Source organism: Panthera leo, chromosome D3 (assembly GCF_018350215.1).
Source record: "Panthera leo isolate Ple1 chromosome D3, P.leo_Ple1_pat1.1, whole genome shotgun sequence".
Taxonomy (NCBI): Eukaryota; Metazoa; Chordata; class Mammalia; order Carnivora; family Felidae; genus Panthera; species Panthera leo.
The window spans coordinates 34,201,819-34,215,119 of NC_056690.1; the positions used below are offsets into that span (position 1 = coordinate 34,201,819).

General features: G+C 44.8%; 1 protein-coding gene across 1 annotated transcript in view; it reads left to right on the forward strand.

The window, feature by feature from the left end:
• LOC122203634 (piezo-type mechanosensitive ion channel component 2-like) overlaps window positions 1–12,929 on the forward strand; it is a 14,607-nt gene extending 1,678 nt beyond the window's left edge. The window contains exons 2-8 of the mRNA XM_042910626.1: window positions 3,417–3,605; window positions 3,926–4,018; window positions 5,588–5,760; window positions 7,605–7,733; window positions 8,937–9,016; window positions 11,185–11,368; window positions 12,466–12,929. Coding sequence (XP_042766560.1) covers window positions 3,468–3,605; window positions 3,926–4,018; window positions 5,588–5,760; window positions 7,605–7,733; window positions 8,937–9,016; window positions 11,185–11,368; window positions 12,466–12,718 — 1,050 coding nt within the window. The 5' untranslated portion in view covers window positions 3,417–3,467 and the 3' untranslated portion in view covers window positions 12,719–12,929. The remainder of the gene's footprint in view (window positions 1–3,416; window positions 3,606–3,925; window positions 4,019–5,587; window positions 5,761–7,604; window positions 7,734–8,936; window positions 9,017–11,184; window positions 11,369–12,465) is intronic.
• Window positions 12,930–13,301: the final 372 nt, after the last annotated feature.

Consider the following 13,301-nt stretch of genomic DNA (forward strand, 5'->3'; position numbering starts at 1 on the left):
CCTGTGGCTGCTGTTCCAGAGGGAGCAGGCACAGGCCAGAGAAAGGCCCGAGAGAGAAGCAGTTCAAGAGACAGGCAAGTGGAGAGGGTAATTTCGGAATAGAGAGGATCTGAACCTCTGTAGATGGTAAGGAAAAGAACAGTAGAAAAAAAGAAAAAGAGAAATTCTTAGCATCGAAGCCAAAGGATAAAGGTCTGGGTGGGGGCCTCGGGAAGCGTGGGACCAGAGGCGTGGGTGAATAAGTTAGTAGTGGCAAAGAGGAGTGGCTGTCCTACGGGAAGCTGGGGAAAGACGTGGTGAGCCGACTGCACACCACATAGCCTGGCTTCCGCATGAAGTAGACGAACTTATCTGTTGACAGCAGGAGGGAAGGACGGCATCCTAAAACCCAGAGCCTGTCCACTGAGCACTGGAAACCGTGAGATACTACTTCCTCTGGATGAATGGGAGGGGAGTCCTCAGGTGGGGGTTTCTGAATCAGAGCTCGCGTTACTGTCCCACATCGACACAGGGCCACCTTTCATGGGAGCAGCTGTGTCTGCCCCATTTGTTAGCTCATACAAGCTTTTCACTGCCTTTGAGCCAACAGGTGACAACCATCTTTTTTTTTTTCAAGTTTTTTTTTTTAATGTTTATTCATGTTTGAGAGAGAGAAAGAGCCAGAGCGTGAGCGGGGGAGGGGCAGAGAGAGAGAGAGAGAGAGAGAGAGACAGAATCTGAAGCAGGCTCCAGGCTCCGAGCTGTCAGCACAGAGCCCGACGCAGGGCTCGAACCCACAAACCGTGAGATCGTGACCTGAGCTTAAGTCAGATGCTTAACTGACTGAGCCACCCAGGTGCCCCGACAACCTTCTTAATACTATAGTGAGGAAGTCACAGCCATTGCCCGTCATCCTTGTGAAGGACAGGGTTTGCTGTGCCCTAGAACACAAAGCATTCCTCCCCACAAAGTGTTTACGATTATTGTTGTCATTTTATCTTCAAGAAATAAAAAGCCTCATTTCAGTGTATCACCTTTGGTCATACATGCATCACCTCTACTTCAATATATACTTCTATCTTATGCTCAGTCGCTGGCTATTACAGAATAAGAGCCTTTTAAATCACATGTAGTACAATTTGCTAAGAAACTTAGGTGTGTGGGAGGTCAGTGTCAGGGGAGTCCAAGCGAATCTGGCACACGTTTTTACTCCGTCCCATCAGAGACAGAAACGTTACCAGTGACCGTCTCTTGTCCAGTATAAAGCAGAAGAGTAAGCTGCTTTTAAAAGTAAATTTTCATGGGGCACCTGGGTGGCTCATTCGGTTAAGTGTCCGACTTCGGCTCAGGTCATGATCTGGCGGTTTGTGAGTTCGGGCCCCGTGTCGGGCTCTGTGCCCACGGCTCGGAGCCTGCAGCCTGCTTCAAATTCTGTGTCTCCCTCTCTCTCTTCCCCTCCCCTGCTCGTACTCTGTCTCTCAAAAGTAAATAAATGTTAAAAGAAAAAATTTAAGTAACTTTTCTTGGGGATTCTTCCAAGTCGAATGTGCTGTGCTCCAGGGCCTTTATGAACACACTTTATGAAGCCAGAACAATTTCCTAAAAGGCAGAGTGTTGGCACAGGAGCACACACAAATGCAGGCCACTGGGTCCCAGTCCTCGTTTCCAATGATTTCCAGGCAGCCACGTCCCAAAACACTTTAGGAAGCTGATTGGAAATGTAGCCTGGAAGGTTATGCAGACTGGGAGACCCAGAAGAGCATTGACTTACCCAGGAAACGGTGACAGGCAGTGCAGGACAGTAAGGGGACGGTCCGTTTGAAAGGTGAAGGGGGAAGTAGCCTCAGAGTTAGGGAGAGGTCCAAAGGTCCTGGCCGTGTCCTGCCCCGGGGCTGAGCAGGAGAAGGGGGAGAATGGAGGGGGAGGTTCTGGGGATTTTAGCAGTGAGCCTCAAAGGGTGGCCTCCAGGAGAGGAACCGATATGGCACCACTACAGTCAGAAGAGACCCAGGCTGTTCTTAGCAGAGAAAAGTCTTGAACCAACAAAACACTTCGCCACCTTATGCCTGAGCGCTCCTGCGTGAGGATGAGAGGCCGCTTGTCTAAACTTGCCTCCCGGCGAAAAAGATGAAAAAGCAAGCCTGTGTGTGTGTGAATATATATCTGAAATTCTCCGATACTGCAGTTTTTCTTTCGCAATAGAAAATTGTAATCAGTGGCCTCGAATTCCAGCGCAAAGATACCGAAATACAGTGCTGGATCTGGACATCATGCCCTAACTCGGAGCACAGCCACTGAGAGGCACTATCTCCTGAGCACAGAATCCATAATGCTGCCCATACTGGCTCCCGTGCCCCCCCGTCCAGCCCCCGCCCTATACTTCCAGGCCTGACTTCAGCAATCACGGACGGCCAGGGCCCATAGAGCCATTGTAGCAGTGCTGGCTCCCAGACCTCTGTCCTTGTTTGTCGCTTGTCACATGAGCTCAGCGCCTGCAGGCAGAATGTGGATGAGTTTTCCTTACCTCACCTCTAGTGAAATGAATGGCTGCCTCCTGAGGGATTGTGCCCCCCAGGATAAATCTCACAGCCAGGCTGGGGAGTGGGGGTAACCCCCATATTGTGTGTGCAGCCCAGCTTCAGGGGGTGACCCTGGAAGGCAAAAAGGTCACGGAGAAGCAACATTTAAGCCAGGATTACACGTGCATATCTGAAGCCCTTTTGATTCCGGACAGCAAAGCCGGCTCCTTGTGCCTTGCTTAGGAGCAGTGCTTGGTGGGTCCCTAACAAAGCTGATGGAAGTGATCCCATCCCTACCAAACGCACTGCTTTTGTAGGAGAGAGCAGGTCCCTCACGTGACGCACACTTCTGCCACCACCCCCAGTTCCTGCTGTTCAGCACAGCCCCCGCTGAGGACCCGCGTGGAGTCCTGGCGGCCGAGAGAGAGGGCTCTTCTGATCGTATAGATCTTATTGCAGGGCTTGAACCACACTGCCTTCTGACAACGTGTGTCATGAATGAAGTGAGAAACTTTTTTCCACCCACCAAGAGCAGGTGGTTGATAGGCACAGCTTTGGAATATTCAGGAATTTGCAGTAAAATGTCTTTCTCCCACATGATCCCTTGAAAGCAGAGGCTTTGTTCAGCGGTATTTGATCCATCGGTCTATAGGTTCATCACCAGCCAAAACCAACACAGTTTTAAGGAGAAAGTCCCTCGGGTCCATTGGTCCCTCGTGGCACCACCGTGGGGACGTGTTGGGTGCTCATTAGAGCTTCACATCACTACTTAATTTCATAGAGTGACCTGAGCGAACTGAGCAGAATCAGGATTCAGTCGGGTCCCGCGGCAAGAGCGCGCACCCCTCCTCCCCGACCCAGACCCCGCCTGCTTCTCGGGGCCAGAAGCCTGAGCCCGGTGTGACCCCTCTGTTGCAGAGATACCCGCAGCCCCGGGGGCAGAAGAAGAAGAAAGTGGTGAAGTATGGCATGGGAGGCATGATCATCGTTCTGCTCATCTGCATTGTCTGGTTTCCCCTTCTCTTCATGTCCTTGATCAAATCTGTGGCGGGGGTCATCAACCAGCCCCTGGACGTCTCGGTCACAATCACCCTGGGAGGGTACCAGGTAACCGCTGTGCACCTCCCCCAGGGCTGCCTTTCCCAATAAACAGCCACAGGATGTGGAGTTAGCTTTGGTGCTCCACATTCCTCCCTACATTTCGGCTGGTCAGCAAATACGTGATGTATGAGATAAGTAAAGCACCGAAGACAGTGAAAGAATCGTTTTGTTCTGGTTGGGTAATCACTTCAAAAAGAGATCTCTGAGGCCAGCTGCCCTCGGGTGCCCGGGGGGGGCGATAACGCGGCGGAAGTATTGTTCTTTTAACCCAGGACGCAGAGACGGGCCTTGGAGGGCTAACGGCACCTTGTTTCTTTGTTTTCCAGCCTATTTTCACAATGAGTGCACAGCAAAGCCAGTTGAAAGTTATGGATCAGCCCAAGTTTAATAAATTTATGAAAGCTTTTTCTAGGGACACTGTAAGTAAATGCATGTAGTAGATCTCTGTGAAGACCTTTCTAGACGAAAGGTGAGCTTACTGCTTGTCATTTTGTTCACTCCTCTGTCGTGGCCTGTGGTGGTGGCAGGGACTTGTCAGGGGTTACCAGGGGTTCGCAGCGCATTTCTGGCCACTGGCCCCTTCGATACTCTGAGCCATTATGTCCGTATCGTTGGATATGTGTTAATAAACGTAATTGTAATTCAGGACATTTTAATGTAAGCTTAACAGATGTAGGTCCTCTTTCATATTTTTAATTTTTTTTTTAATCGTAGTAGATACTGACCCCTTTGATGGGTAGGTCTAATCTGAGAATCTATATTAAGGGAGTCATTCAAAACGTTGGAAAAGCTCTATGAAGGCCCTTGCTTGTGCTGGCATTCTCTGCATTAGTAAAAGCTGGAAGCCACTGAGGGCTTCATAACTAGGGACCGGTTAAATAAGTTATGGCAAATGTATCAAGTGAATTTGATAGGCACTGGCTTCCCTAGGGCGGTCGGCGTGGGAGAAGGGGACCACCGCTTTGCATTTTATTTACGTGCTATGTCGTCTGAATATTTTCCGAGCAGCGTCTTTCATAATACAAAATAGTCATTGCAGAGACTCTGCATGGCGTGAACATTTCTCAAGATAAAACCTAAGTGAAAAAGGACACACATTCCTATTTTTTAAATTAAAACAAATGAAATCTACATTTCCTACCATATATCACAGCGGTGATGCCCTGGTGGTAAAGTTGTGGCTCATGTATTCTCTTCCCTCCATTACAAACTTTTAATCACATGATAAATCGAGCTTTCAGAATTAAAATTTGCTTTACAAATAATACTTTGTATTTAAAGAAAATGATTAGGCACACAGATGCTTATCTCCTTTATAAAATTATCAGCCTCTAATGCACACTGCCAAAACTAATCTTGAGGGATGTGCAGCTGTGAGACAGGACCAGGATATTGTGGGTGGATTAAATTTGACTGGGTGGTGAGAGGGAACACCCCAATAGTTGATACATTTCCTTCTTAATGGGGAGGAAAATGACACCAAGTCATTTGTCTTTTCTTTATTGATGAGTTGGGATGATCCCATAGCTGTATTGGTGCGGCAACATCACCAAGATTGCTCCACGGCACTCGGGCTGCCCATCCCTGTGGGGAGGGGAACAGAATAGTGCGATAGAGCATGAAGACCGTGCACTGTAAAAATTGCCTTTCCTTACTAAGAATTCCCCTTCATGTAGCCAGTTACAAAGAAGAGTAATCACTGTATTTGTACATCACCACAGGGGGCACATGGGTGGCTCAGTTGGTTGGGCCTCTGACTTCGGCTCAGGTTATGATCTCAAGGTTGGTGGGTTTGAGCCCCACGTCGGGCTCTGTGCTGACAGCTCGGAGCCTGGAGCCTGCTTCAGATTCTGTCTTCCTCTCTCTCTGCCCCTCCCCTGCTCACGCTGTGTCTCTCTCTCAAAAATAAACAAACATTTTTTTTTTATTTTATTTGTACATCACCATATATATGATCTATTTATGCATGTGTATTTGTGCGCATACAGGGTGCTATGCAATTTCTGGAAAATTATGAAAAAGAAGACATAACTGTAGCAGAACTGGAAGGAAACTCAAATTCTTTGTGGACCATCAGCCCTCCCAGTAAGCAGAAAATGATAAGCGAACTCATGGACCCCAATAGTAGCTTCTCTGTTGTTTTTTCATGGAGTATTCAGAGGTAGTTACTGTATTTCCATGCATAATTTCCCCTTTCCCCCCAATCTAAACTCGGGGTGGGGGTGGGTGGATAGAAGTAAAGAAAAAGTCGATGGATGTGGTTTATAGCTGACATTACACTTTGGGAACATTCATTCGATGCTACAGCTAACATCTGCGTTTACTAAATAACAGTTTGCCTAGGAATCTCTGACAAAAATAAGAACTTCTTAGTTTTCCTTTTTTCTACTCCAGTTTTTAAAGAGAGGCTGGCAGTGAGTTTTGTGAATGAGAGAGAGAGAGAGGTAAAGCAAAAAGAAAAAGTGTCATGACTTATAAAATGAAATGGTCTGGATGATTGTAAGATTTCCCTGATCTAAGATTTGGTCTGAGCAATCAAGAATTGGCAGTCTCGGGAACCCGAATTCTCACTCGAATCCCTCCGACGTAGGGAGGTCCTGTCAGATCTTTTCTCTAAGCAGGAGATGTGAGAGCAGCCTGGGAGTCCCAAGATGGGGAGAGCTGAGAGAGATTCCTTCTCACCTAACCTGGGCCCATGGCCAGCACGTGGCCACTACTGCACTTGTTGATCTGTGTTAAGTTTGTATTTAAATTCAGTTAGTTAACGCGCAGCGTAATATTAGTTTCAGCTGTACAGCATAGGGATTCTTCACTTCCATCCAACACCCGGTGCACCTCACAAGTGCCCTCCTTAATCCCCATCACCTATTTCACCCATGCCCCCACCCACCTCCCCTCTGGTAACCGTCGGTTTGTTCTCTGTGGTTAAGAGTCCCTTTCCCGGTTTGCCCCTCTCTTTTTTTCCCCTTTGCTCACTTGTTTTGTTTCTTAAATCCTGCACATGAGCGAAATCATACGGTATTTTTCTTTCTCTGACAGACTTATTTTGCTTAACATAATACTCTCTAGCTCCATCCGTGTCTGTGCAAATGACAAGATTTCATTCCTTTCCACCGCTGAGTAATATTCCACACACACACACACCCCCCCCCCACATCTTCCTTATCCATTCATGAGCGTGTCTTAAGAAAAGTTCTTGCATTCAGAAGCCCAATGTGCTAGTGAAGCAATCGGGGAACCTCAACACAATACACTAGTTGGTTGGCTTAGTGTCTGTTTGTTTGTATTTGTCATAGTCTTGTGATCCAGGATTCTATGCCAGCAGTCAAGTGATAGGTTCATCGGGTTCATGGTTCCTGGCTTCTAGGATAAAATTAAGAAAGAATTATGATAGGTACAGAAGAAGGCTTCTCCAATCTAAAGTGAATTTACAAAGAAACAGTAAAGAAATATCTGAAAGGGGGCTGTTCAGAATTGAAAGAACTCTTTCTTTCATCTTATTTTCTCCTTTAGAACATCCTAAATTCCTCACATGAAATTCTGTACTGCCAAAATTCACTTTCTAGCCTTTTCTTTGAAGACCTACCAAAATAATAATAATAAATAATAACAACATTAAAGATCAACTCTTGATGGAACATTCTTTTAAAAGCATGGATTCTATTAGTCACCATGGAGACTAACCTCACTAGATTAATAAAAAAAAAGTGTTTCAGAAACTCATTATCAGAGCATCAAGACGGTTTCTCTTCTAGTCAACAGACTCTGCCCTCTCACCTGCCATCTGTTTTAAAGGTGTTTGTGGCCTCCCCGGGCTTTACTAACTTGGTTGTCTAAGAAGCTGGACGTAAAGGTGAGGTGGACAGAAAAGGTTGGGGGTGACAGTTGTGGATCCAAGGAAGACTTGGTGAGATTAATAAAATGAAGAGTCAAGTGAATTTTTGAACGTCTCTTCTAGACTTCCAAGTAATCACTGACATTGAGCCTTTTTATTTCTCTTCACAGAAACATGAGTTTGGGTGCAAAGGCAGAAATTGCAACCGATAAGCTTTCTTTTCCTCTTAAAAATACCACACGAGAGCATATAGCTAAAATGATAGCCGGCAACAACACGGAAAGTTCAAGAACACCGGTGTAAGTGATTGCTCCTGTTAATTAGCTTTAATAGATGGATATATCTGGTACAAAATCTGCATCTGCAAACTCACGTATACCAGAAATGCAACTTTCTTCAGTAACTCAAGTGAATCTCTACTTGGAGGCCTCATTGTGTTACATTAAGGCAGCTCTGTTTTCCTCCCCCGGTACTCTGTCCACCTAGCCCTGGGAGTACTGACCTTGTTCCTGGGCAGCAAACTTTGCTCTTATCTGACCATAATCACCAAAAGCCAGATTAAGCCCCTGGGATACCCCTCTTCTACTATTGCTCCTGGCCTGGGGTCATTGAATGGATGGGAGATGAGGGGAAGATAAGGGGTAAAAGGAAATTTGCAGGGGGGGGGGGGTGGGGGAGGCGGGAATATACATCTTAATATATTCTCCTGCCATGTAAGTACTCCACTTCAAACAGATATAAGCTGTGATGTCTAGATTCTAAGCAGGAGGGGGAAAAAAATGCTATTGGTGCAAAACCACTAAATGAAGTATTCCAGACGTCCACCAGCCAATGCCTAGTTCTGACCTCCAGTCTGCCTTGGCCCCACTTTAATGCAGTGAATATAAGCCGCCATGATGCAGTCCTCAGACGTGCTTCCTACGACAGCCTTTGTTAATCACTAAAGTTGAAGGAACCTCAATGACTGTCAGTTCCTCCCCCATTATTTCATGAGAGAACAGGCAGGCCTAGAAAGACACAGCGACCTGCTCAGGTCACTTAGCTTGTCCTTGGCAGAGGGAGGGTTAGGTCCAGGCCACTAGTTCTCCCCTCAAGCCTCAGTCTTGTCCTAGATAGATTCATGCCGTCCACTTGATTATAGATATATCTAGAGAGAGAGAGAGTACAGACCTAGATCCTAGCAAGAAAACAGTCCCTTGCTTCAGAAACAGTCACAGACATGGAAAATCTCTGTAGCAGTTTTCAAGTCATAAACTGCTCATGTACAGAGTTTACTTGAGTATTCGAATAGAAACAGGTAAAAATTTTTTGGCTTCAGAGAATTCTAGTTATAACGGAACCCATAAATTGTGATGACATCACATTGTATACATATACAAAGATTCACCATTATCGTTTGATATGAGGTCAAAGTAGCAACAAAAAAATCAATTTTATGTGGGTAAAACAACTAAAACTTAATTACGCTTCCCCTCCTTTTTTTTTTTTTTTTTAACATACAGGACTATAGAAAAGATCTACCCATATTACGTGAAAGCACCTAGTGATTCGAATTCAAAACCTATAAAGCAACTTTTGTCTGGTAAGGCTGAGAAGGAATTATTTCAGAACTTTTTTTTTAACCTTCTTTTATTCAACTTCTACAGTTTGCATTTTCAACCTTTCTTGAGCTTCTTTCCAGTTTTCTGTCTCTGTGAGACAGAGCTTATAGGAAGCATGAGACTCCCAGCTGCGTTCCACAGCCAGAAGGAATCAGTCAGTCACCAGAAGCCATATTCTTCATTGTTTTCATTGATATAGAACTTGATGGGCTTAAATCCACATTTAGTGCCTTAGTCTGTTTACTTGTTTCTATTAGCATCCATATCTTGGGCAGAAAATGGCCTCATGCAGTATTAAATATGAAGGCCCCACAATAAGAGCAATATAAAGGTAGCAGGAAATGTGCGTGATTCAGCCCAAGGGTCGTTAAGTAGCAACAGTAGTCTCTAGGGACTGTATTTACCCCAAATAACAGAGATGGTAGTAAGATGATGCTTTGGAATTCTTAAGCATTAATTATGAAGCATTGTTTGACTTCATCAGTTGCCTGGACCAGAACAGATGGGTATGGATGGTAAAAGTAGAAGGACAGTGCAGTATATATCCAAGTCACATTCATTCCTTTGCCAACATGGGTTGCTCATTGTCACCAGGCAGTATGCCAGGCACTGGACACGAGGTTCTACATGGTTCATGTTTAGCTGGAAAGATGGGGATTGCGTAGGCAAACAGGTAGACGCCCCCATGGAGATCTCAAGAAGTAGAGGCAGCATAGAGGTTCCGAAGACAAGTGTGGGCGGGCCCCCACATCTCTATGCATTTCTTCCTCATGAGGTTCAGCCTGTGAAGTCCCCCTTCCCCACACCACAGGTCTTGGTGTTCTCAGGTCCTGCCAACACAATGACTTCTCTGATTAGCTTTACTGAGTTCTCTCTGATCTTTACCATAAGGCCTATTTAACATACGTTGGTGGTTATCACCAGTTTACAAAGGGGGAACCAAGGCCCAGTGTGTGAATTACTCAGCAAAGGTTATACAACCAGTACGTGGACAAACTAGATCCAAACATGGGCCAGATGTCCCCCTTCAGAACTCTCTAGACTTCAGAACCAAGGTTCTTTTTCTTCCTGAGCATTCTCAGTGGTTCACATTCTTCTTGAGGAGGGGTTTCTTTATCTTTATGAGTCTCCTGCCTCACGCTCCATCCATCCATCCATCCATCCATCCAATAGACTTACATTGCCACACACTGTCCTAGATTCCTTTGATCTAGGAATTTAGCAGGAAATAATGCAGCCACGGCCCCCACCCTCACAGAGTTTATAGTCCACCACCATGATTCTCAGTGGAGGCCGTATTATCATTGGCAGTGGTGGTATTTTCTTAGAAAGGCCTACACAGAGAACTCCAAGCTTTCTGTTGGCCCTTTTACTGTTTTATATTCACCCTAAGCTCCGACACAAGCAATCATTAACCACACATCATGGGTTTTCAGAACTTTCCTGAGCTTCATGCCATCAATCCTTCCTGAAATAACCTCCTCTCCCTCTCCATCTCCACTTTACTGATGTTCTCAGCAAAATTCAACTCAGAAGTCGTCTCATCTGGGAAGCCCTCATGGATCCTACCAACCAGAATTGTTCTCTCCTTGTCAGCACAGGTCTAATAGTGGTTGCCACATGCCCATAAGTTGTGCTCATGTACATGGCCTGTTCCCATTGAGATATGGAATTGTGCTGTATTCAATTCTGTAACCCCTGATCACCTAACGGAGGGCCTTCCTCCCAGAAGACACTCAATAAATGCTAGTAATATGATTGGATTAGTCAAGTCAATAAAAAGTCAGTGATTTGGGTTTTTAAATGTCTAACTAGTTGCTTGGAATTATTAGCAAAGAAATATACTCACGTATATTAAGCATGTGTGATACTCAGGTATATATCACGTGGGTCTTCACTCTCTCCCTGTGATATGGCTGCCGTGCTCACTTAGCAACAGTGAGCGTCCTCTTTAGCAACAAGGAGAAACCTTATGCACACCTGCGGCCCACTTTCCTTTCTCCACTCATGCTGTTAACATGTGCCCTACTCATCCTGGCATCACATGCTACAAATAGTGGTAATCAGGTTCTGCCATCTGACAATTGTTTGCGTGCATTGAATCTTAATATGCTTATGCTAACTTGGTTTCATTTCTCTCGTCTTGCAGAAAATAACTTCATGAATATCACCATCATTTTGTCCAGAGACAATACAACTAAATCTAACAGTGAGTGGTGGGTTCTCAACCTGACTGGAAACAGAATATACAATCAGCACGCTCAGGCCTTGGAACTGGTGGTCTTCAATGACAAAGTCAGCCCGCCCAGTCTGGGGTTCCTGGCTGGCTATGGGTAAGGATGCATTTCAGTTAGCAGTCACAAGAGCCTACTTCTGTGTCATATAAAGTTGATGGGAAGCTTAGTACCTTCCTAAAATTCTTGAACTTAACAGCTGCAGTGTTAAAATTCATAGATCATTGGCCCTTCAAGAACCAGAGTCCCAAAGATGTCAAAATGCCTGGGGTGAATAACACCATTAAGGACAGGACTAGAAGTCATGTTTCTGGTTTCTTGACTCCACGTCTTCCTGTTACTTTTGATGTAATTCAATGTTTAAACTTAGAAATTGGTGTAGGGTTATCTCTTTTCTGTATAGATTGCCTTCTGACCTGAGCAGATGCTCAGTCAAGCATCGCAATTTTGGACATGGTCCAATGTCCAAAATGGTCTGATGCTATCATTTCACCGTGTTCTGATGCTTACATTCTAAGACACATGCATCCCCTACAAGACATGAAAGTCTGTTAAGAAGTCAATGTCTATGCAGAATTATAGTATTAACATAAATAGCTGGTGCAGAAAAGTATATATAGTACAATTGCATTTCTATCAAGTATATTATGTGGTTTCTTTATATAATATTTGCAGTAAAACCCCCTGAAGTTCATGCATGAGACTACTAGCATTGGTTGTTTCCAGAATTGAGATTTTTTTGACACTTTTATTTTTCAAGTCTTACAGCACTGTAATGTATAAAGTGTGTTTACACAAGGAATATGAATTAACTTTTTAAAAAAAATTTTTTTTAATGTTTATTGTTTTTGAGAGAGAGAGAGAGAGCCAGAGAGCAAACAGGGAAGGGGCAGAGAGAGAGAGATGGAAACACAGAATCGGAAGCAGGCTCCAGGCTCTGAGCTGTCAGCACAGAGCCCTATGCGGGGCTTGAACTCACAGACCGCGAGATCATGACCTGAGCTGAAGTTGGCTGCTTACCCAACTGAGCCACCCAGGTGCCCCTGAATTACCTTTTTAATAAACAGAGTAAATGTTTTCACCAAAGGGAAAAACTAGAGAAATTTTGTTATTTTTTTCTTTTAGACGTGTTCTATTAACTGTGTTTAACTGGTAGATACAATTTCTAGCTACCTTTTTTTTTTTTTTTCCCCCAGTATCATGGGATTGTATGCTTCGGTTGTCCTTGTGATTGGGAAGTTTGTCCGTGAATTCTTCAGTGGGATTTCTCACTCCATCATGTTTGAAGAGCTTCCAAATGTGGACCGAATTCTGAAGTTGTGCACAGATATTTTTTTAGTTCGAGAGACAGGGGAACTGGAACTCGAGGAAGATCTCTATGCCAAATTAATATTCCTGTACCGCTCACCAGAAACCATGATCAAATGGACTAGAGAAAAAACAAATTGATGCTTTAAGACACAGACTGCAATTCAAATTAACATTTGAATTAAAAAAAAGCATAATATCCTCATAAGAGCTAAGCATTTCTAGTTGGATGGAAATGGCTTCTTTTCTGACAGGTGGTAAAAAGGAGCTGACTTCCTTCTGCAGTCTAAGCTACCTTGTAAATGAAGGTGCTGTTGAAAACGTTATTTGTGGGGCGCCTGGGTGGCTCAGTCTGTTAAGCGTCCAACTTCGGCTCAGGTCACGATCTCGCGGTCTGTGAGTTCGAGCCCCACGTGGGGCTCTGGGCTGATGGCTCAGAGCCTGGAGCCTGCTTCCGATTCTGTGTCTCCCTCTCTCTCTGCCCCTCCCCCGTTCATGCTCTGTCTCTCTCTGTCTCAAAAATAAATAAAAACATTAAAAAAAAATCATGGTAAGGGAATATGCAGCTTTAAAAAAAAAACAGAGATCAGACGGTGTTCGGTGTCTTCTAGAGAACTGGTGCATATTTTTCTTCAGGCGGGAAAGCCAGCGTACTTCCCACCCTGTGGCAATCAGCTCCTCTAGTCGTAGCAGTAAACTCAGACCACAAACTGTGGCCCACACT